The 24652-nt window shown below is 47.3% G+C and overlaps 1 protein-coding gene across 2 annotated transcripts in view; it reads left to right on the top strand.

The window, feature by feature from the left end:
* Nucleotides 1-24652, top strand: part of LOC142583301 (cubilin-like) — a 267105-nt gene that overhangs the window by 122338 nt on the left and 120115 nt on the right. For both annotated transcript variants that reach the window (XM_075693717.1, XM_075693716.1), the window contains exons 21-29: nucleotides 5142-5323; nucleotides 8551-8719; nucleotides 11310-11577; nucleotides 13905-14035; nucleotides 14867-15053; nucleotides 16088-16248; nucleotides 18497-18678; nucleotides 21064-21223; nucleotides 23121-23305. In XM_075693717.1, coding sequence (XP_075549832.1) covers nucleotides 5142-5323; nucleotides 8551-8719; nucleotides 11310-11577; nucleotides 13905-14035; nucleotides 14867-15053; nucleotides 16088-16248; nucleotides 18497-18678; nucleotides 21064-21223; nucleotides 23121-23305 — 1625 coding nt within the window. The remainder of the gene's footprint in view (nucleotides 1-5141; nucleotides 5324-8550; nucleotides 8720-11309; nucleotides 11578-13904; nucleotides 14036-14866; nucleotides 15054-16087; nucleotides 16249-18496; nucleotides 18679-21063; nucleotides 21224-23120; nucleotides 23306-24652) is intronic.

Here is a 24652-nt window from a genome sequence, read left to right as displayed (position 1 = left end):
CTCCTTACACAAGCACTTAAAGCCATATAGTTTGCAGACTTGGTGTGTACCTTGTGGGTCTTTCGCATGGCCGTCAGGTATGCTGTTATTTTTGGCAGCGTGCTCATTTCTTTTTTTTTTTAAATCGGGATATACACGTGGCATTTCATCTGTCATCATTCCCAAATTTCAAAATGCATTAATAAATTACATAAAGTCCTGTACACCCGGCTAACAAATTCCCCGTTTATTCCTGAACTGTATGAACACTACACGAACATGAGAAATTTTGGTAGACTTATTACGCCATCTTAGCCTATACTATAACGTTTAAAGAAAGCCTACATTCTATCAAAATTATTCAGAAGTTTTAGCAAGTGTTAGCAATATTGGAGTAAAATATTGCTAAAATTTAGCCATTCAGTGCCTCAGTTTAGCGAACATGCTTGAAAAAAAATTGACTGTACCAGAAAGAAAGCAAGGACAGGAAATGCAGGTACGTCAACCAGAAGAGCATCCGGTTTGCTACCCTGCACTGGGGTGGGGAAAGGGAACTAGAAAGAGGAAAAAGGGAGATAGTAAGCACTGAGTGCGCGTGACTTTACCATACGCCAAAGAGTGTGAAAGCGAAAAATCTGCGCTCTCAAGAAACAGCCATTAAATTTCTTAATTCTCATTCGAATCCGTTGTGACTTATTAGTTGTTTGCTCCCGCTAAATGTCGTTGGTATGAGTGCCTGAATTAAAGATACCTTAATTAACTGTGCCTTAATCAACTTGGCGCTGATTAACACCAAATGGCATGATTTCTAGTGCCTTAATTAACTCTGTAATAATTGACTGTGGCTTTTTTTGGCATGATTAGTGGCATCGATGCGGCAGCAATGTGGAAAAAGACGACGACGAACGCGCGAGCAGTGGCACAGCGCTCCGATTTTCTGTACCTAACAACGCGACCTTGAAACATAGGGATTTAAGCCTTTTGGCCTTAATATGGCAAGACTGTGACGGCAAGATATGTGGATGAAGACGTGGAGTAGCACTTTGGCTAAATCATCGCTTGGGGAAAAAGCAATTTAACAATTTCGTCAGGGGCGCGTCTCAAGCACGTTGTCAAGGACGGGTGGTAGTATCCAGTGAACGTGTTTTCCTGTACCTGCGACACTTACAAAATAATGAGCTGCAATCGGGAACACGGTCATCCATTAGGACGGCATAAAATACGCCACTACACAGGGCCGTCTCCATGACTGAACAGCTAACTGCTGAGGCTGTGATTTATCGCGAGAATAAGCAGCATGCATTCGCTTGCATTAAAGTTTATTCCTTTGCAAAATCAAAAGAGGGCACTAATAGAAAAGGCTAGAAGCCATAACGGCTCGCGGACTCTCAAAACAGTGCCAGCATTGTGCTCAAGCATTTCACAAATCATTTGCCAATAAATCCACGGGAACAGTATTGCAGCGTAAATTGTTCAAGTCGATAAAGTCAGGAAAGCTTATTCAAAATATTCCAAAATGTTTAAAAACTCGTTACCATCCGATTCTTCGGTGCGTCGTTTTTACGTAAGAACACCCAATCAAGCCATATCACTCTCATCTCGATAAACCTAAAAGGCCCACGGGGCATGCTCGATCGCTGATATGGTATGGTGAAGATGATAAGACAGGCAAAAACCTGTCGGCGTTTGCCACCGTACATTTAAAGCCTTATTTGTTCGCTTGCAGAAAGCCACCGGGCACGCTGTTCGCAATGCTCTGCTTGAAAGCACAAGATTGTTAGCTCGATCCCAGGACTGATAGCATAGGCGAAGTTTTTGCCCCATAATCGCAAACACCTCCAGCCGAGCGTAGCTGAATGATCTATTGAACGGTTTTCGCCATAAAAGGCCCTGCGTCCAGCCCGCAACCTCGTTGTAATCAGGAAAGCGAAAGGGAAGCTAAACCGCCCTAAATATGCAATACTATAGAGGAAGTGCGCTTACTTTGACGGATAAATTCAGTTTGTGCAAGCTGGGTCGACATGTTCAAAGCGTAACAACACTAAGTACTAGAACACAAACCCACACAAACACACAAACACCGCGAGGTCTAAACGCTACTATATCTGCGTGCACGTATATTCTTCGTATCTGTCTTTTCACCATATTTAGTCCCGGTTATAAGCACTTTGTGCTGTGCATTAGGGCGGGAAGGGAGATTGACTAAGCGGTTTTGATAAGTTTATTAATTACTGGGGTAACTCGGGCCAAAACCATGATATGATTATTAAGCAGGCCGCAATTGAGGACAGCAGTGGGAGTGAAACAGTAGAGCGTCCGCCTCGTATGCGCTGGGTAGTAGGTTCGAATGCTGGTGCCGCGGGAAACTCAATGTTTATTTTTTTTTCTTATGGGCAGAGATGTACCACGAGCTTACGCTCGGTTGTTTATCTGGGTTCTCATCTCTAAAGGGTGCCCTATAGAAAGTTGCTACTGTCTCTAGGCGCCAATTGTCCCCACCACAGCTTTGGTGAAAAAATCGAGCTCCTATGGGAGGCATACGAGCACTGCTGCTGGATACCTACCGGTAAAATAGGGACAAGCGCTCTCCCGCCCAGGTGCTCGGCTACTACGGGAGTTTCGGACGCTTGGAAGCACACTGTTACGACTTTGAGGCAGTCCCGTAGCGCTTGTCACCTGTTTCGTGACAGAGCGTTGCCAGCTCGTGTTGCGACTCTGAGGTGGTCCCGTAGCGCTCGTCACCCGTTTCGCGACAGAGCATTGGTAGCGAAGACTCCGAGTCAGGCGTCGGTGAGAATAACAAAAGAGACTTTATACACTATATACAGGTCATTATACAGGACAAGATCGGATCGGCACTAGGGCCGAGAGCTAACAGCAAACGCGACTGTTCCCGCTCGGCGACATCCGTTGAGACTGCAACGCGTGACACATCTCACTCCACTCGAGAGCGGCACTCGGCTCCCGGTGGGTCGGTGGATCCGGTTTTCCCGGCGGCGGCGTCGGGGCTTATAAAGCCCCGAGAAACCATTGTCACTCAAACGGCCCAATACAAAGCCAGCACTCGACGGTCGTCCGAGAGGTCCAACCAGCGACCGCGCTGGCCACCCGGTTCAATGTTGCCGCGCGCGGTGACCTCTAGGCTGTGTGTGTGTGTCTAGGCTGTGTGTGTGTGTCTGTCCTGTGTGTTCCTGCCTTCTGTCATCGTCTTTTTGCGCTGCCCCTTCAAGATGTTCAACCAGTACCAACTCGCCCAAATGTCGATCCTTCTACAGGCAAAAGGAAATACAGCGCCGGGCTGTTTAGCACTTTGTTGCACGTTTGGACATGTCGCTTGCCGATGCTTCTCCTCAGGACGCCGCTGCTTGACGGCTCAGCATCTTGACTTGTCAAGGGAGAATTAGGGCGCTGTGCCTTTCGGCGCAGCCCCGGGTTTGTCCAAAGGGCGTTCGCAGGATAAATTCTGCATCTTGTAGATTCGGATTCCGGGCTGGTGGTAATGGCGCAACAACACCCACCTATTGGGAAGTTGGCGGCATGGAACATCCACACTTTTTTTATTCTGACCTCCTGGGGTTATTCAACGTGCACTCAATGCTTGGTACACAGGCGTCATTACATCTCGCCCCCCTCCCCCCCCCCATCTAGATGCATCTACCGTGGGCGGGAGTCGATTCCCTGCCGTCAGGCTTCACCAAAGTTGTACTGGTGCTCGAAAATGTTTTTTTCTGTCTTTTGACATTTTCTTTTGTTGGTACTAAAAGAAAATGCTGTTTGAAAACCGGCGACTTAATTAACCAACATTTGCATTGTCATTGTATTAATTGAGCAATGAACCAAAGAGCCCTTTTTTTCGCTAGCAGCACGGGTGATGTTTAGTGCAGTCCGTTTTCTTTTCATTCTTTCTACAAAGCATCAGCCTAGAAAGGTAGCATCAGCTTTCCTTAATGACATCACAGTCAGAGGGCACGAGCCTTGTCTTCTTTTTCAGCCGTTGAGCAGCTGTGTTACAAATTCCAGGGAAGTCCAAGAACTTCTGTACTATTTTGAAGTCCTACCCGCCGTGGTTGCTCAGTGGCTATGGTGTTAGGCTGCTGAGCACGAGGTCGCGGGATCGAATCCCGGCCACGGCGGCCGCATTTCGATGGGGGCGAAATGCGAAAACACCCGTGTGCTTAGATTTAGGTGCACGTTAAAGAACCCCAGGTGGTCGAAATTTCCGGAGTCCCCCACTACGGCGTGCCTCATAATCAGAAAGTGGTTTTGGCACGTAAAACCCCATAAAGAAAGAGAAGAATTTTGAAGTCCTAAACTGCGGACGTCACGCAAGCCCCTCTCGATGCTTAAAGGGCCTCCAAATCACCTCCGACATCTCGAACACATTTTAGGTAAACGGGCGCATAGTATACACATTGCCGTGACGACCGGTTATCTTTTGCGAACACGGCATCACTACGTTCCGCCGGGGTACCAGTAGCTCGAAAAAAAAACGAGCAAAAGTATGCTTCTCTCCGGGATTTTCCGGTGCTTTCTTCATGCGCGTGTCGCCAACAGAGTATGCACATGACGTCACTAGGGTAAAAGCCGTCGAGTAATGTATCTACGAAAGGCATAAGTTCCTATCCGTCAGTTAGCAAGCCTTTGCTGTGGCCACTCTTCTTCTCGCTTGCCTGTTTTGTGCAATCAACCTGATTTTTCCTCGCGTGGCGTGTGTTGTGACACGTATGTGGTGGCGACTGCGTGTATCGTGAATTCGTGAAAGTTGAGTTTAACAAACATGGAGAAGGAGAACCAGAAGCGATCCCCAACCTGACGCTTGGTTAGTCATGTACTGCCTCCGTCCCTCCTGAAGAAGTGCGGTCTCAATCACACTTCTACACCGTGATCCAGTTGGCGGCTGCGGACTTCGTCAGCGTCCGCAGCCGCCAACTTGACCGTCCTCTATTTATTTTTTTCGGAAGATGGTGGCCAAATCAGCCGATCGACTGCCCTAGACAAGTGTCACTGAAATTGCATGCGTAAAGAAGGAATGGACGTCCATGTGAAGTGTATTGGCTCGCTCACTTTCGCACTCAGAGTGGTTTAGGAACCCTTTTTCGGATCGGTCCGCCTTCTCTTGACAAAGTGTCATCCTCTCCTGTCTTGTCGGGCGCCTCTTTCAGTGTGCGGTGGTCGGTGGACGGGCCTGCAGGGCGAGCTCACATCTCCGCGCTACCCGTCAGTGTATCCACGCAACCGGCACTGCAACTACACCATTCAAGTGCCACCGGGCAATATCATCAAGCTGGCGGTCCAGGTCTTCGACGTCGAAAATGATGATAACTGCAACTACGACTACCTCGAGGTTGGTGCAGACGCTACGGCACAGAATAGTTTACTGCTTAAACGTGGTGAAAACGTTGAGGATGCCTTTGCTTTAGTAGCGCAACGCGCGTTTTCAAACGTTCAGTCAACTATAAATGCTGGCTGAACAGCGCTTCTCAAGCTGACACTGCTGCCATTAAGCCACCTGAATTTCCACGGACACTGTGTTTTCTATTGTCTGACCTTAACAGGCAGGTTGATGATACTTCATGCGTAAATGCCATAGCCTATAGAGGTGCCGCCTGCATCGTGTTTCGACGTATTCACTGTGATTGTGTGACGCGGAACCACCTTTCTCACCCTTAAATTTCTTACCGTTACAAATCAACGGGTAATCGGAGCTACAAGTGGCAGTAGCGTGAATAGCGGCGGCGTCCCGCTACGCTTTGTGCCACCGCAGTACATATGAAACGTTCCTGGGTTGCACAAGCTTTCTCGTAGAAGAAAAATCGTAAAACGATTGTACGTTAGTGAATATGTCGCTATCGAACACTTTACGTCAGCAGATAAGCAGCATATGAAAGGTCATTGTAACTTCATGTGCTTTCTGTATACACGAAGCGTCAAAAAAAAATGTCGCTACCAGCATTATTACAGGTAAAACTCCACAGCGGTATTCGCGCCATCGTGCAGAGGCTTCTTATTGACTTTCTTGTAATTAGATGGCGACCCGCTAGCTGGTCGGCAAGCAGAGCAGCGACTCCCATCAAATAGAATAGCGACAGATGAAAATCGCTGACAATGAGCGTATAAAGAGCTTTCGTGTTGAACAGCTAAACCAACGCCCATAAATTGTTTCGGAATAAAAATGGTATACTTTGAGCAAGGAAGACAAACATTTTGAGGTACTAACAGATGTTTCCTCCGAACAAAACAAGGTTGGTCGGAGTTAAAGGGAAGCTGAAGAGTCTGTCGAATTCCATAAGACGCTCATATACGGATGCGGGAACCTTATAAACCATGTAGGTAAAATTTGGGTTTTTTTTTTTTCAATTAGGAGCGACGTAATCGTCGGTTAAAAGTGCGCTGTAGCTCCGCCCCCCGTCGAATGCCGCGCGCTGCTGCTGACGCTGACGATGGGAGCGGAGACCGGGAACCGCGGTGTTGTGACGTCAACAGTAGTGTTCCGTTCCTTCGCAGCCTCCGCGACCGTGCCTGACCGTGCTTGTTTCTGCGTGCGTGCCATCGTAATCTGCTTCGATCGACCCTGCATTCTTTGTTGGTGCGTCTGCGTGTATGTAGAGTGGTAGTGTACGGCCAGCCCAGCAATTCGGCCGGCGCAGTGGCTGTATATGGCCACAGAATGAGACAGGACTACTTGCAACTAGCAGGCTTTCTAAACGCAGCGCGAAAAGATCGCAGCAACGAAAACAAAGACGGCACGAGTGCGGACTGACTGATGATAACTGGTGTTGGAAGGCCTTATGAATACACGAACTCGCCCAAACCTGGATTTTCATTTACTGCGAGCTCCTTCGTGTTAGCCCGCTGAACGGAAGGTGCGTGTTTATCTCCCGCCCTTGACGCAGGTTTCGTCGCAAAGCGCCGCGAATTTTCTATTTGCACGTGTGTTGTAAAACAGCCTGCATGCTGCTACCATAACGCAGTGCAAATGTAGAGTTTGCATGTGCTGGAAAGCCGGCGCACGCCAGAGCGCTACCCTCCCCCTTCTCTCGCACACAGCGAGAAACCGACCGTCTCACGTAGCCGACGGAATTCGCCGCCTTTACGACTTCGGTTACGAGTAGTGTGCGGATGGCGCACAGATGAAGGTCGCTACACGTACTGCAGGAACCGGGAAGCTTTTCACGCGTTTAAACCGTCTTTGTAGATTGCCGACAGCTTTGGACAGTGCACAAATGCCGGCGATCGCATCCCCGCTAACGTTCCACGAGGAGGCATGCAGGAACACAACACTACAGTTGTTTGACCGGAAACGAGCTCACTGGATCGGCGAAAGATCGGCGAGATCACTAGATTGCTTTGCAAAAAACATACTCACCAAACAGCATTTCCAACACGAGGAGATCCCAAGACTTCGCTTTCGTTCGCGTCGAAAGCACTGCTCGCACCAGCATCGTTTGCTTCTTCGAGAGGCCGGCTCTTCGCAATCGGCTCGTACATGTACGGAGCAACGCCGAACTTCTCAGAAAAACGCAGTCTCTCTAAATTTTCCATTACCGTCTCAGAAAAACAGCACCAAACTAACGGGCACCGCGCTTCATGTGTAGCGGCAGCGGTCGGTTCGGACGAACACTAGTGTTGACGTCACGAGGCGCCCGACCAATCACAGGCGGAAATGAGACGCGCGAGCTGGGCGTGTCCGCTGCTGCACTTTTCGTCGAAATAAAATATATTTGCGCTTTTTTTTCTCTCAATTTCGATACGATATTCTAATTCGGAGGGTTGAAAACCATTATGTACAGATGTTCACTCATTTTTTCTGGAAGACCTTTCAGCTTCCCTTTAAAAAATTTGGAAGCAAGCATTTTTGTTCATGCGCATTTGCTGGAACATTATATATATCCATATTATGAAACTTGCTAATGTATCGAAGTATTTTAAGATACACATGGAAAGTACCGTACCGAATACAATAATTGCGGTAGGATCTTGCATGTGTATCTGGAATACTTGTTGCCCGAGTATCATATATCATATCATGACGCAATTGCAAATGACCTTTGCCCAGCTCTAACTGCACCTTTCATGATGTAAAACGCGACACAGTAGGTATAAAAATATTCTTCAACTTCATTGCACGTACTGACTGGTGACGCCTGGTACTGACAGGGTGAGTCATCACCAGTCTTCACCCCGCCTTCCCTCGTCAACCAACTTCTTGCACTAGAGAGTTTCCGACCCTACCTGGGAGTTGATGCTGGGCAGCAAAAATTCCCGCTATTGCACGTTCGAGTATGAGTACGAGTATGAGCGTGGTATTGAGTTTGTTAGGTCGTGCCCAAGAGGCCTGGTAAAGCGTGGCCAGTCTGTGACATTCGGGCAAAGTGTATGGATGTGATGTTTAGGACGACGGTAATTTTCTTCTTTCAAGTCTGAAGTGTTGTAGGTTGACGTGACTGTTTTGACGAATTGTTGTACAGACTGTTAACTTCACGGTCGCCTCGTCGACAGGCTCGGTGGTTGTGCGCTGAAACTATTTCCTCTGATAAGGGCAAACGTAACGCTTCAACACTTACCTTACAGATAAGAGAACTTGCTCGAAACGGCTCAACCTCTCCCATCGGTCGCTACTGTGGCTCTTCCACGCCGCCGGTGATTATATCAACATATAACCAGCTGCGGTTAGTGTTCCATACTGACCACTCCAATGAACACCACGGCTTCCTGGCAAACTACACTGCGGTGGATGTCGGTAAGTCGCCGCGGCCTACATTGCGGACTTGTCTGCTAACACGAGGATCTAACTACCTGCTGTTGGGAACAGAATTTAGAGCGAAGTTGTTAGCCGCTCGTTGGCCAGCATTTTTCGCGCCTGCGTCCATGGGCAAAAATGTCGGCCGATCCCGGAGGTAGTGAAGTACCGGACCGACCCGCGACGGAGGTGAAGCGGGCATCAAGCACTCGGCAAAGTGAAAAGTGCACACATTCTTTGGAGTCTCAAACAAAAAAAAACACTAAAGAAGCATCCGGACTAAATATTTGATGACCAGGCTGCGAGAAATCCATAAGGGCGTTCTATGCCGCTTCTCGAGGCATGAGACCACGGCGTAATAGTTTCAATATCGGCTTTGTGTAATAGGGGTCCTGTGTTCGTAGCCTGCCGTAGAACATTTATAATAATGTTGATCTATTTATTACACAGTACTTTGTTGAAAATGACGAGCTTGCAAAATCACGGAGCCCTCTGAAGCCAGGAGGTCGAAGTCTGGGCAAATCCATGTACTTCGCATAATTCCCACGCTGGATGAACCGCCCAGATTCCAGCTCTGTAGACGCTCCCGTTGCAGCACTGCTGTGGGTAGGCCACGCAAAGTTAGGGCTCCCGAGGAACAACAGCGACCTTAAATGATTATCACTGCCATTGCTCTAAAGTAATAAAATATTCCATACACCCATCAGCAGGTGCAGTGGTTTTGCAACAGCTTCGCTGGACATTCACTTGCGCAGGGCGGGGATGGCGAGTCAATTTTTTCTATTTAGGGTATTAGTTAAATAAAGATGGCCGGGAATGTGTAAACTCCAAAGATGCACCATTAGGTGCAATTTACAACTCCGCAACGTCGCAGAAAAAAAACAATATCACACATCTGTTACGTGCATCTATCTGACGCGACAAAATTGATGTGAAGTGAATAATTTTTTACGATGGCGTTCGCGAAACTTCAGCAAACAATACAGCAATTCCACGCAGGCTGCAGACTCAAATGTAGTATACGTCCACTTTACACGTACAGCATAATAAAGATCACATAATGCATTTCTATATTTCGTATTTGCATAAAGTAAAGCATACAGTAGTAAGTTTATTTCTTAGTTATATTTTATTTAACCAGCTTATGTTAACTAAAGATGACGGCGATTCTGAAATTAATGTTCTGGCCCTTATTCAGAAAATGTTATTACGCTATTCTTGTTCGTAAGAGCAAATTTGAGCCAATATAATGATGGACGCATCACAAGTGAAGGCGGTTGGCCAATGGCAAGAGACAATCACAAATGAAAAGACGCGCCGCGGTTGCTTAGTTGCTATGATGTGGCGCTGCTAAGCACGAGGTCGCGGGGTTGAATTCCGGCCTCGGCGGCAGTATTTGGCCGGGGCCGAAATGCGAGAACCCCCGTGTACTTCCATTCAGGTGCACGATAAAGAACTGCAGATGGTCCAAATTTCCGGAATCGCCCACTACGGCGTGCCTCATAATCAGATCGTGATTTTGCCACGTAAAACCCTATAATTTAAATTAAACTGAACGCTCTGTGAGTTCGTCCACTCAGTCTAACTTAGTTGCGCCCCTAAAATGCATAATTCGTTCGTACGGGATCAGCGGATTGACAGGTATGAGCGTGCCTGTGTTTCACAGATAGCCGACAAGAAAAATCAGAGTTGGCCCCTCAAGCTGAACTTTCCTCTTGAATACTGAAAAGTAGTTTCTCCCACGTGGAGATGTTGACAGCGCCGTAATGTCTCGAGAATGGGGCCATCTTGAAGGCCACATATTTGCACTGTGGTCTGTCAATACAGCACAATTGCAATGCTACGCCGAATCACATATGCAGCCGTGCGGACTATAAACTGCCGTAACAAGCACAGTCGAGGCATGCATGTTCCAAAAGGGTCGTAGCAGTTTGCCCGATTAACAGAGCCCCCTATTTTTAATGCATTTGTTTTATTTCCAAAGACATCCTTGGAACGCTTTTTTAGAGATGAAAGGCTGTTACCTGCTCCTTGAGAGGCCTCCTTGAGACGGCAGAAACCAGAGAAATGACACCGCTCGATATCGTTGCAAAGCACACACTACTTATGTCTACGTAGCATCGTCTTGAACATTATGATATTTTTGCGTAAAAAACATCGTACATCTAAGCAGAAAAAAAATGCTACGCGCATATAAATTGAAGATCATGAAGCGAATAACAAGCTTAGAAAATTTTTCAAGCGTCACAAAATAAAATGCAAGCTACAAAGGTACATTTCATACAATGACAAAATTGAAGAGAAATAGGATTCAATCAAATTTAATTGTTTAGAAAACAATGTAAAACACAACTGAAGGCCTTCAACAAAGGCTTACCATGCTGTAAAAGCGTACATTAGGAAAGATTCAATGGGTCCAAGGAATGATGAAGCCTTAATGTCTATTTGTTTTAGAAAAGGCAACGCAATAACTGCTAAGCAGTTTTAAAGGCATCAATATACTTACACAGACATTATATGCCTGACCTAGCCCATGGGCCTTCTGTGCTTAAGGCGATGTGCCGCGCTTACTCGATCATCGACTCCGTAGGATGCGGTGGCGTGCTCACCGAGTCCGGCACCCTGGCAAGCCCCGCAACTCGTGCGGCGGCCAGCGACCACGGCGACGGTGGGGACGACGGCCCAGGAGGGGGCAGCGCCGAGGCCTACCGGCACAACATGATGTGCCGCTGGATCCTTCGCGCCCCGCCCGGACACACGGTGCGCCTGAGTTTCACGCACTTTGTGCTTGAGGACTCCTCGAACTGCACGTACGACTACGTCGAGATACACGACACCTCGGACCAGATGATCGGAAGGTGCGTGCAGAAAGGGGCGGCCCAGTTATCGTGTAGCTGATTGGTGAGGGTTTGGGCCTTGAGAGCTGTGGCGTATTGCGTCAGTCGTAAAGGGGGTAGTTTCAAAGCACAGAAGGGGTGTGTGGGGAAGGCGAAAGGGTCGACACAACCTGCCGAGCTTACGTATACCCGAGCCTTTGACTACCAAATAAGAAATATAAACTGATCTTGCAATGCGTTCAAGTAGGTTCCCATCATATATAAAGACCGCATTCAACACTTGTTCATCATTCTCATTATCATTGTATCATCATCATAAGCTTATTTCTACGTCAACTGAGAGACGATGGCCTCTGCCAGGGATTTCCAATTACCCCAGTCTAGCGCCAGCTGATTCAAACTTCCACCTGCAAATTTCCTCATTTCATCACGCCACCTTATTTTGTACCATCCTTGACTGCACTTCCCTTCCCTTGACACCCATTCTGTAACTGCAGGGGTCCACCGGTTATCGACCCTATGTATTGCACGGCCTGCCCAACTCCATTTCTTTCTCTTAAGGCCCACTGGAATAACGGCCATCACCGTTTGTTCTCTGATCCACACCGCTCTCTTCCTGTCTCTTAACGTTAGGTCTAGCATTTTTTGTTCCATCGCTGTTTGCTCGATCCTTAACTTATTCTCAAGCTTGTTTGTTTACCACCAGGTTTCTCCCCATATGTTAGCGCCGGTAGAATGCAATCATTGTACATTTTTCTTTCAACGACAGTGGTAAGCCCCCAGTCAGGATTTCGTAATTCTGGCATATGCACTCCAACCCAATGGTTTTCTTTTGTAATTCTCCTTCTGAGGATGAGTGTCCCCCGTGAGCGATTAACTTAGATAAACGTACTCCTTCACAGGCTCTAGAGGCTGATTGGTGATCTTGAATTCGTGTTTCCTTGCCAGACTATTGAACATTATCTTTGTCCTCTGCATATTTATCTTCAGCGCTGCTCTTACACTTCATATGATATGGCAAATAAGTTCACCGAAAGCCCTCAATGGAGATGAAGCCTCACAAACGAGCTGTTTCTGTGAAACCCGCATGGGTTTCCTTTGCAGCTTCCGGCTAAACTCCGGTGGATGACAATTTATCTTTCACTTCGTTTGAGGCATCCCCTTTTACTTTATAATAAAAATAAAACATTAGAGTGCACCTTTATAGGAATATTTCCAAACTTCAATTAACTTCAACAACTGCAATAAATACACGCGCATTACGAAACCGAGGCGTCCTAGTCAAATCTTTCGGTATGAGCAACTACAAAAACACTACTTTGTTATTAGTATAGCTTACGAAGATCATAAACGAACATTTATAATTGATTACGATGCTCATGATACAGATGAGATACAAGTCAAACAGGCGTTTGCTTACATACATAAATTTTCCACTAACCATGGCTGCAACTACAGTCAGTTTACCATGAACTCCAACGCAGACTTGAAGGGAACTCATGACAACTACCAATGGCTACCTCTTAAATTTTCTCGTTCACAGTGGCGCCCATATTTCTCGGCGCCTCACAGCTAGCACCGGCTCATGCTTTCCTCTGCTACTTGCAAAACAATATGACCATGCGGCAAGGAATCACTTGGCGAGTCTGTCGCTTCAAGCTCACTTTGTCTACTCCATCGACGCCGTCTTAAAATTCAGACTTCCGCATAAGCTTCCCCGTCTCCTCGATAAATGTATCATGGACTTTCTCTGAACACCACATTAACTAATAGCTACTTGTACCAACTTGGACTCACCAAAAATTCGTATTGTGATAGCTATGGTGCGTTAAAAATTGCGTGACGCCTCTTCTTGGAATGTCCATGCCCGGCTTGCACGAAAATTTAACAACGAAAATAATAACGTAGGTAAGAATGCGTTCTTGTGCGGACTCGGTGTTGTCTATGGAACATCTACGAGCGCATTCTTAAATTTGTTATTGTTATCGCTATTAAATGTTCGTTCAAACCGCCGCCGGTTACAGAAACGGGAAAACGTATCACTTCGGTAGAGTTTGTTTTGCTTTCCGACGACCACTAGGTCTAGAGAAAATACTAGGTCCTATAGGTCAAAGCAACTTCCTTCAAAGCAACTTCAAGCTTTCAAATTTCTTTTCATAAGCCTGCAATAGATGCACTTAATAAGATTAATAAGGGCATGAGTGCGCGAAAATATCGCTCCTTCGGAGGCTGTGTGTATGCTTTTGCTGAATGTGCGTTGAACTGTTGACTTTAACTCTGCAGTTCCGCTTAGAAACGTTGTGCTGTTGCTGAGAACGAAACGTGCTGAGAGCCCATAAACTGTGCAGGTACTGTGGACTAAAGACTCCGCCGACACTGACGTCATCAGGCCGGCAGCTGCAAGTAATCTTCCGAACCGACGACAGTGTCACTCGAGAGGGCTTCCTCGCGCACTACATTTTCCTCAACGAGAGGACGGGTTGGTACTTTTCTTTCACCATTGGTTATTCTCCAAGCGAGTGGTACTCCCACGCCAACTTATCTGATTTAGATACAATATCTTCCATATGTTGCGTTTAAGTTGTGGGGAGGAGCACAGTCTAAACGCAAACAGTATTAGAAAGCGATCAAACCAGAATATCTTTTTCAACAGAACTAGCAACATAATCAAAGCAAGGTTGAAGTGAGCAGAATTCAAGCTCTATTAGCTCGTAATGTATAAAAAAACGCATGCAAAATAAAAGGTCAAAATAACCCCGTCAGAAAACGCAACATTTTACGGGGTTAACAATGCATATTTAAAATAACATGATTCTCTTGTCATGCTTATGCTCGATTATAGTTCATTTCACTTTGAGATCGTTAGTACAAATTGCGAATTTCGAATTCCCTTTGTGCTGGCGAAGAAAGGTGGAATTTCACGCGTGATCATTACGAGATGACATGGCTACAACAAGGCCCGTTGGTCGGACAGACGCCACTGTGTTATGTAAATTATCCAGAAAAGTGGTTCGATTTTCTGCGTGCGGATATAGGTTCAAATTCGGTGGTTTCTCCCGTGTTAGCAGGAATTCAGTATCTGACAGTATACTTGAAGGCAAGGCTCACGAGGGTGAGCCTTCATATTCCCAAAGGAACCAGCTATTCTCATAGGTCTCAGAAAAGGAACACGAGCGCGCATCATGCATTCGTTCTTTAGAGTTTCAACGTGTTTCCAGAAACCAGGCACCCAGCGTTTCAGTAAAGACTCAGTAACTCTTCAAATCACCGCAGTAGGGACATCCTCAGAGTCTGGCCTCTTTCTTCGCAGCCTGCGGCGGCGAGTTCTACCTGTCCCAGGGCGTTGTCAGGTCCCCGCTCTACCCGCGTACTTACCTGAACGATCGAGATTGCTCGTGGGTGCTGCACGTTCCCGATGGCCGCCAGATAAGGCTTAACTTCACGCACTTCGACATCGCCAGTGACCCTTCCTGTCGGCCCAGCTACCTCGAGATTCTGTGAGTACGGCTACGGAACGTCGGGCACGCTGGGACGTACAAAGAAAATTAGAGCTGGCAAAGTGGACGTTGGGCAGCCCCAATAAATAGAGCATGAACGTACATATCACTACAATTATCGATTGAGCTGGCACTTCTCACGCCCACTCACACATTAGTGTTTCTGGCAGCACGTAAAAAAAGCTGTGTTCTACTACTTGTGAACAACAGCTTCCCTTACAATATCAACTGAAACCAATCATCGCCAGATTGTGGCTCTTTTGGCGATGCTCAGCTAGAAGCCACACACTTGCTGTCGCATTTCGACGGGGCCAAAATGCAAGAACGATCGAGTATACTTAGGCTTGATGCACGTTAAAGATCTCAGATGCTGACAATTAATCTGGTGACCTACGCTGTATGGCACGCTTCATAATCCGATTGTGATTTTGGCAGGTGATATTTCAGAATTTATCCTAATTAGACAGTGGCTCTTTGCTGATTTATTTTCATCAATTTATATCACTGTTTTAAGCCCTTTGCTATTTAGAACTCGTTATAATTGATCGCGATGTTCTTCTAAGTGCTGAAGAACACATCGTGAAGTGTTGAAAGTGCTGCAAAGGACGTCGTTCTGGAGCTCGGACCACCAATTCGGTACAAGTTTCCATGTCAAGGAGCAGGTAGTCTTGGAGCCAACCATGATCTCCTTTCGCAGCTGAGCTATAGAAGCCTGTTCAAAGACGCATACTCAATATACAGTTCTTCACTCATTTGACGCTTTTTATTTCTCTTTTAGTTTCCTGTTGCTCTATTTCTGTTTTATCTCTGCTTCTGACAGCAAAAAAATAAAAAAGCGTTACACAATCAACCAGGTGCGAAACATAAACGGAAAGTCCTAACTGATGTCCACCTGTCAGTGTAACAGATGGTTATATCGGGTGTTTAGCGCCTTAGTGTTGAGCGAGGTCCCCCTATGCCCTCACATATACCTCTTTCTTCGTTTTTTATAAGCCGTTTACCTTTTTTTCTTTCGTTCCCCTTTCCCTCACAAGAAATGGCGGCCAAGCGACGTCACCGCTGGCGGGCCGCTTCTGCCAACGCAGCGCCCCTGCGAATTTCGTCTCTGACACCAACACTCTCCGGCTGCACTTCGTGAGCGGCAACAACCAGGCTTCCACCGGATTCGAAGTCTACTACGACAGCGCCCTGACAGGTAAAACAGCTGCCCACGGGATATGATATAATCTGTGTGCCTGACTTCACGTCTAAGTTAGCTTCCTTTCTGGGCAATTTAACACGAACACGCTTTCACAACATGTCATCCGGTTTTCGTCAATGCCACGTACACTAAGACGCTATTCGGAAAGATTTTCCTCGGAAGCCGGTGTAGATGCCTGTATCACTTATATCTCTCAAGTCTTCTTTTCGCCTATTGTGCTCCTGAATCTGATTCGTGAGTTCTTTTCTCATGACCTGAGTGGTCATGCTCCCTACCATAGTGGAGTGCGCCTGAAACGTTTTTTACGGCTTCGGCAGTTCGAGGAACAGGCGACGCGACCTTAGGGTCCCTAGAATAGCGGAGCCGCCGGAAGCATGCTACACGTGGTCGCTAAATCATGTCGTCAGCGCAATGCCGGTGCCGCGAAGGGTGCGCTAGTGTTTCCTAAATATCCCGGCTGCGTACAGTACTATTCGGTTAATGGTTGGTCACATTTGGACAAAAAGGGCCTTACTCTCTATTCCTGCACTAGCGACCGCCATTGTCAAATTACGCTTACGTCAAGTTTGCAAACAGTTCGCCGACGGCCGTTTTGGCACAAGAAGGGAGACTTTCCGGTGATTTTATTGTCACGTTGCAACGACGCCACAACCCTATCTCCACGCCAACGCGGTTGACTTCTTGACGTGCTCGACCTTCTTTCTCTGTTGAACCACTACGCCTTTGCACGAGACCAGCATTCCGCCGACGCTTGGCTACCCAGCTTTGGAAGCCATGGTTAGGTTACGAAATATTTTGCTTTCCGCATAGGAACGGCTGACGACGCTGCTTGTGATGGCTTTAGTCGCAAGGACACCCTCCAATACGTCTTATGTGACTGCCGTCGATACAACATAGACGGAAATCGCCCCTGACTCCGTTAGCTAGCACTGATGACAGGTCATTTTCAGAACGAATTATATTGGACCTCGGATGCCGTCGCCGCAGAGCGCTATGAATGCATCATTACAACCCTTAAGAAAAACAAACAAGCACAAGCGACTTCAACACTGACAAGCTTTATCTGTTATTCTGTGGTGTGATTGGCTATGCTCGCGGAACGTGCTCTGTCTCTCTCTTTTCCTACTTATCTTTATAGCTCCACTTAATACCGAAACTCCTCATCGTAGCAGAATAAAGAGTGTTGTCTTCTCACAGACAGCAAAGTAGGCTGCATTGTTGCGTACTTCCATGCAACACAGTAAACCTATGAGGAGAATACGGAAAGTGCAAGCCATGATGAACGGAACTTCCGCGTTACAGACAAATATTTCCAATTAGCGTATGATGACCGTGTTTGACGTGACCAGAGACTATTGATTGATCTCGGCTACGGCCTAGCTGTTTGCCTTATACGATGGTGCTAAAGAGAGAATCTCACGGGCGCGAGTTGAATGGCAAGAGGCACGGATTCATGAGCTACATCAATGAGTACCACTGACTGCAGAAACAGTCACGTGCGTATTCCCATAGCGCTAGAGTAGAACGAGCCAGGTTCCTCACCACTGTCGTTGAAAGAAAGCGTGAATAATCATTGCATTGTACCGGTGCTAACATATGGCGCCGACATTTGGAGGTTAACAAAGAAGGTTGAGAACAAGTTAAAAGCCACGCAAGATGAAATGGAAAATGTTGTGCGCACCGTTAAGAAATGGCAAGGGAGCGGTGTGGATCAGAGAGAAAACGCGGGTAGCCGAAATTCCAGTTGACATCAAGAGAAAAAAAATGAAGCTTGGCAAGCCATGTAATGTCTGGGGCAGATAAGCGATGGACCATTACAGTTACAGAATGGGTGCTAAGGAAAGGGAAGCGCAGTCGAGATTGGCAGCAAATTAGGTTGGGTGAGGACATTAGGAAATTTGCAGGCGCAAGGTGGAACCAGCTAGCGCAAGGCAGGGGTCATGGAGATTGCTGGAAGAAGCCTTCGTTCTGCAGTGGACATAAAAATAGGCTTATGATAATGATGATGATGATGACGATGATGATGATGACACATGGTTTCAGTCTCTTGCTGTTTACTAAAGGCACATGTTTGCGATCTCTCTACACGGGGGAGCTTCTGGCGTCGCATAGCCCGCTTCGGCAAGCTATGCTTGCGCTGTGTCTCGGCATTGAGCCTCCCGATGTTAGTGTGTATTTTTCTGTTCTTGGACGGCGCAGCACCCAACCAGTCGAACACCTCCTCGGTAATGTCACTGTGCAGGCTGCGGTGGGACCACGGGCGGTGCCTCTGGCAGCATCGTCTCGCCCAACTACCCGCAGCCGTACGGTCACCTCGCTGAGTGCCGCTGGAACATCCGAGTCAACGAGGGTGCACGTATCTCTCTAGCCGTCGTCGACATGGACATCGAGAGGCACATCAGCTGCCGGTACGACGCACTTGAGGTACGTTATTTCTTTGTCCCTACGCCTATGCGTCGCCATCGGCTGAATTAAGCAAGCTTTATGAATGTTGTCGGCCATTTCATAGCGGGACAAGGCTCTCTAATCAGATTTCCGCATGACTCAAATAATATAGAGCTCTATAGAGTATACTTGAGCGCCACTTAATTACCCAGGAACGTACAATCATGCTCTATATATAAGGGACGCATAAGGGCAGCGCGATGGAGTTTCAAAGTCGTGAGGCTCATCGCCATGTGTGAGCGGATAATTCATTTCTTCGCATTTTGATTTCCTTTTTATTCATCTTTCCTCTCCACAGCCCTCCCTTTTTGTCGATGCAGGGTGGCCGACCGGATATTTTATTAGAGTTGACCTCCTTGCGTGTCATATCCGATTCCTTCGTTGATCTCTTTTTCTATTCTTGAACGCCGTACAATGAGAACTATGCATCATTTCTATACCAGGAACCTGCTTACACAACCCGAGGATTCACTCACTCCTACAGGTGCGCGATAGATGTCAAAGAAGTAATGTCAGGAAAGTTAACCAGACTCCTATTTAGTTGGTCACAGCACATGCTGGAAGCGTCGGTTGAGTCCAAATAGCGTTCCTGTACATGGTTCCCGCTAATAGCAGAGCTGCGCGTACCGTTCCCTCACCATTCGCGCCCCTAGCTATTCGCAAAACGTGGTCAGATGCTTTGGAAGCTTTCTTGCTTACAGTAAAGGTAACTTCACAATTCCGCTGCCGCCCTTCACGTTGCAGTTGCCTCCAGTTTGCAACATCCTTTACGTCACTGTGAAATCATAAGGTCTGCATCGCGATAAACAACATCATCCAAACTGATTCCCCATTACCAGTGAGTATTTTATTTTCTCCAAACCTTAACACTAAGCAAGCTTAAAATGGTAATTTCAGCCTACCAAATGTAGCAAACTGTACGGTGAACAGTTAGTACAGTTTGCCGGCGCCAAATTTTCGAATGAGCTGCCAATAGAAGTAACAGTAGCTGGACACCTAAACTAAGTTGTATAATTGTATTAGTTGTCTAACAAAACAGAATGCTGATATTTCTTGTTACTGGTAAATGTCTGTTCGTTATTTCAAAGCGAGAACTTTGCTAACCTAGTCGAGCCGAGTTTCGCCGTGGCCAGCAGTTTGACCTTCATTTGACCGCAGCGGCGCCGTAGCCATGGCAACCTGTCATGTGACTTGCCGCGCGCCTGGCTAAGAGGAGGGCCGCGCTCGCCTAGTCACTGCGAGCTCGGCCATGAACCAGAGCGAGGGCGGGCCGTCTTCTCTGAGCGTTGCGCGGGAGCGGGAGGCTTTGAGCCGTCGTCGCCAAGCGGCGCCTGACCAGCCCGTGAATATCGCCCGGCTAACGATGCCTGTCTACCCAAGCCTAATCTGCGACAGTCATATCGAGCCACCGACCTAGGCACAGCCGTCAAACCTGGCTTAGCGATGATTGTGTACCTAAGTATAATAATTATACCTAGGTATACAATCGTGGCTGTTTGAATTTTTCTAGTCTGTATTAGGTGGTACAACATGTCTACATGTGAGGACATCTTGCACCTGGGCGTTGCTTGTATTTTCTCCCTGCCGTACCGCCCTTCTCTCTCTCTCTCTCTCTCTCTCTCTCTCTCTCTCCTTTACGCATTAATGTGTGCATTGTGGATATTGGATCGACTACTAGCTTTTGAGCTATCGGTCCAAACATTGTTTTCTACATTTCTTTCGGATTGTTAAATGAAGTGCGTTTACTCCTCAAAACGTTGTGTTCATGCGTATTGGTTTCGGTTGGCGTGGTTTCCTGGATATTCTTGTTCTAATGCGTAGTTTGACGATTACTGGCTTATTAATAAAAACATATGCTCAGCGCCGCTAATCAGGAGCACTGACTGTGTGCTCCGGACAAAATCGCACACACCGGACGTCAAACAGAAAGGACTCCTTCCTAGCCTCGCTTTGCTTTAGAACGCCTAATACGTGACGACACTCTATGACGATGCTGCGAAAGGTGGCTTCGACTAGTTGGCTCTGATTCTTCGATTTTCTGTAATCGAACAAAAAATCGCAGTTTTGCCCGAAAAGCAAACATCGAATGCGATAGCAAATTAGTAGACGGTTATTCGAAGTAACAATAGTAGCTCTATCGGCCGTACAAACTTGGACCTGAACGATGACCTGAACAACGTACTCTGGGATGGAGACGATAATGGTCGGCTTCCGATCCAAGCTTGTTCTTTGATTTTTCATGCTTCTTTAATATATATGCCTTATTTTAACGAGAATGCACTGACCCCTTGTCCTGTAGCACGCAAGATTAAATTATGAGTCACGGTCAACAAAACACTCTAAGCGCACCGTGACTGTGCGCAGATCTTCGACGGTGCGTCGGATCGCGGAAAGCGCCTCGCTCAGCTGTGCAACGACCAGCAGCGGCCGGGACAGCTCCTTTCCACCCGCAACAACATGTTCCTGCGATTCCGCACCGATGCTTCGTCTGCCGGGCGGGGCTTCCACGTGGTGTACGCGGCACGTAAGTTGCGCCCTCTCTTGATGCGAAGCTCAAACGCAGCCTGTGTGCTGGCCACCGAGATTCAAAACATGGCGTCGCCGTCACACCGCCATCAACGTGTCCCGGATTGTTTTTCATGTTTCAAGATTTTGGATCTCAATGCGTGCGCACTAATAACGCGAATGGATTCTTGTATTTTACTCAGTATTGAACGTTGAGCCACGTCAGCAGGGAACACAGCAAACGCCGCAATAATAAAAGTATTATAAGCAATCTTTATAGGAACACCGCCGTAGATGCTCCTTTAGAATGATCTTGTGCATCCGAGACCATTTTTTGTAATTGAAAACGAGTTTCGCTAGCTGACATTATAATGCGTACGTTCATAGTTCAAACGGATTCATAGTCTGGGAGAGGCCTTGGGTTAGCGATTTGTAGCTGTTAAAATATTTAGACCGGGGCTACATCGTAACGCTGTGATAATTCTGTTGTGAACTCCCTGGAAGTCAGGATCAATTGTTTCGTAACGCGCTAAAATGCGGCACAAGAGCGCGTGTACCTGCATTTCGATTAAATGTATACGGAAGAATTAATACCAGACTAGTCACCCGAAGTAAGCCAGCACCTAACGCGGCGTAGCCTAAGTTTTCCACATTCGCAGTTGTCCTTCCGTTAACGAGCAGCAAGCGATTGCGTGCGTGAATTTAGGATATTCAATTACAATCGCCGCTTTGAAAATGCTGCGAAATCCCGATGAACTTCGCAGTTTCAAAGCCCATGATATTTATTTTTCTCTGCTCTCGTGAGGATCCTCAGTAATATAGTAAGAAATATGAATGTGAGGTGCGTCTTTGCGCGATTATGGCGGGCGTAAGACTCACCAGGTTAAAGTGAACTTGGCACTAGCCTTCACAGGAGCGTTCTTTATACTTGCGAGGTGTTCAACCGCTTGGGATCGTCCGAGACGAAACGGTTAATAAACAAGTTATTTTCTTTTGCTTTTTTTTAAGTTTCAGCCTTGTATATAAGCGAAAACATTTCTCCTTTTAATGCAAGTAATAATCCTGCGCACAGAACGCAAAGTAATAAAGTGCCTTCATTCTCCAAAATCAGTTTTTGGGCATTATTCTCACCTTTTTTTCTATTGATTGTCTGACGATTTTTTCGTGCAAAAACGCGCAGTATGTAGATGATTGTTCATGACGTGAGGTCCATTACGGTTTGCATAAGCCCCCGCGTTTGGACAGGCAAATGTGAACGTCGATGTACTTTAATGAGCGACAATTCAAGAACGCAGTGCCGTATGTCTCTGCTATGGAGGCTGCATACATGCGCCAGCAAATGGCCTTGACGAAACTTCTTTTTTCGTACTTGCTTTTCACGTGGCCACAATTGTGTGGTGCGTCAGCACATCGTGTTCGTTATTGAACCGCTGGCAGAGGATGACAGCTAAGGAAACTATTTTTTAGAGAGAACGCATACACGAAGAGCACGCACAGCATGCTTTTGTGGGAAGAACTTCAGCGTTTTGATTTTATAGCTGCTACCTTGAGCTGCTCACTCGCATTTTTTTTCTAAACGAGACTGAAGCACTGGGGCCAGCCACTATGCAGAGTATTTCCTACCACTGTCACCTTTAACACATGCGTAAAATAAGTGCTTCATTTCTTTATTAACAGGATTGTCTAAGCGACAGAGAGAGAAATAAGTACTATAATAATTAGGAGGTAGAATGGCTTGTTATCCCGGAAAAGATGCGAAACCATAAAAAGAAATGACTGGACAGGCGAGAGACCGTTCTATCCTGTCGATTGCTTTTCGGTTTCACGTATGCGTCCCCCTAGTAAATATGAACCGACTAGCCGAGCAAGAAGTACCTATAGCACGGGTTGATTCTGCACGATACCTTCCTGTGCAGAGTGCAACTTGCGCATCAAGAACCAACGGAACGGCGTCATCGAAAGCCCCAACTACCCGGAGCCTTCGCCGCACAACGCCAACTGCACGTGGACCATCGAAGCCTTCTCGGGGCACAACATCTCCATTGCGTTCTCCTTCTTCGAGCTGGAGCACGACGCCAACTGCACCTTCGACTATGTGGAGGTGATGTCATGCTCGATACTGTCTCGACGCGTGCCCAGGTGCAGTCGTCATCATCGTGATAGCCATAATCACCATCGTCATTACCCTATTAATCCTTAAGCATTCCTAGGCGAGGACCCCAGCCCTGTCGCGTATCTGCACAAACAATGCGTAATTTTCAAATACATTTAATCGTGTGATAGCCTAAATGTAGATGATAAATAGGGCTCCTTTTTAAATACATGGGGAAGCTCATAGTACGGGTGGGCCAAGTGAAATTTGGGGTTGACTCAACTTGAAATTTGGAGGTGGGTCAAGTTGAAATCTGGGGATGGGCCAACTTAAAATTGGGGGTGGGCCAATTTGAAATTTGCATGCGGGCCATCCTAAATTTAGGGGTGGGTCAACTTCAAGTATGGGGGGGGGGGGGGGCGTAGCCGTACTGAAATTTCGGGATGCGCGTACTTGAAGTTTGGCATTGGAGCAACTGAAATTGGGGATTCGGACAACTTGAGATTTGGAGCTGGAGCTACTTAAACTTGGGGGTGGACCAAGGTGAAATTTGGCTGCGGACCAACTTGAGACCTTGGGGTGGCCCAATATCCGATTGAACGCTGGTGAGCGTCCTTCGAGCGATGAACACCTCGCGGGCAAGCGAGTGCGTTCAGACGCTTGTCGTGTTTTCAGTGGGCCTTACTGAGGTGCAATCAGAACGCAGGCGAGAGCTTACGTGGACAAAGAACGCGCGCATAAACACATGCTTGCGAGAGCGAGGGTGACATGGCATCACGGCGAGGCACTCTCCCCTCACGCAGCGCCTCACGTACTACTGCGGCAGCTGGCGTTCTCTTTCGAGCGTCACGTGTTGCAGAATCAAGCGTCTTTCCTTTCTTTAGATCACTATCATCATCTCTGCTCCGTGGAGGCGCGCTCGTGCCCGGCGTTCCGGCTAAATTTGTACGATTGCGTTGGAGAGGCCGGAAGCGGCGAATTGGATTGGATTGGATTGGAGCCAACTTTATTTATGCCTGCAGTTGGACGCTCGCGCGCCCCGACGAGGGCCTACGTCATCCTCGAAGTCGCCGTTACTCGGCGCGCGTCTCCGCTCGCCGTTGCCGGCTCGCTGGGTCCGTACCTTTCGAGCGCCTCGAGGACCTGCTGGATGGCCCAGAGCTGATTACATTTGTTCACTAAAGCCTAAGCATCCTTTGCCACTGCAAAGGCCACGGGTAGACGCGCATAAGCTAGGAAAAGCAAGAAAAACTAAGCAAAAACTAAGTCACAGCCGAGCCAAATTCTCAGAATTCCTGTAGCTTTTCATGCCCACTTCACGAGACAGGCCTTTCACAATGTTTCAAACTACCCTCG

The sequence above is a fragment of the Dermacentor variabilis genome, chromosome 5 (assembly GCF_050947875.1).
Source record: "Dermacentor variabilis isolate Ectoservices chromosome 5, ASM5094787v1, whole genome shotgun sequence".
Classification (NCBI taxonomy): Eukaryota; Metazoa; Arthropoda; class Arachnida; order Ixodida; family Ixodidae; genus Dermacentor; species Dermacentor variabilis.
This window is presented reverse-complemented; position numbering and strand designations above follow the sequence as displayed.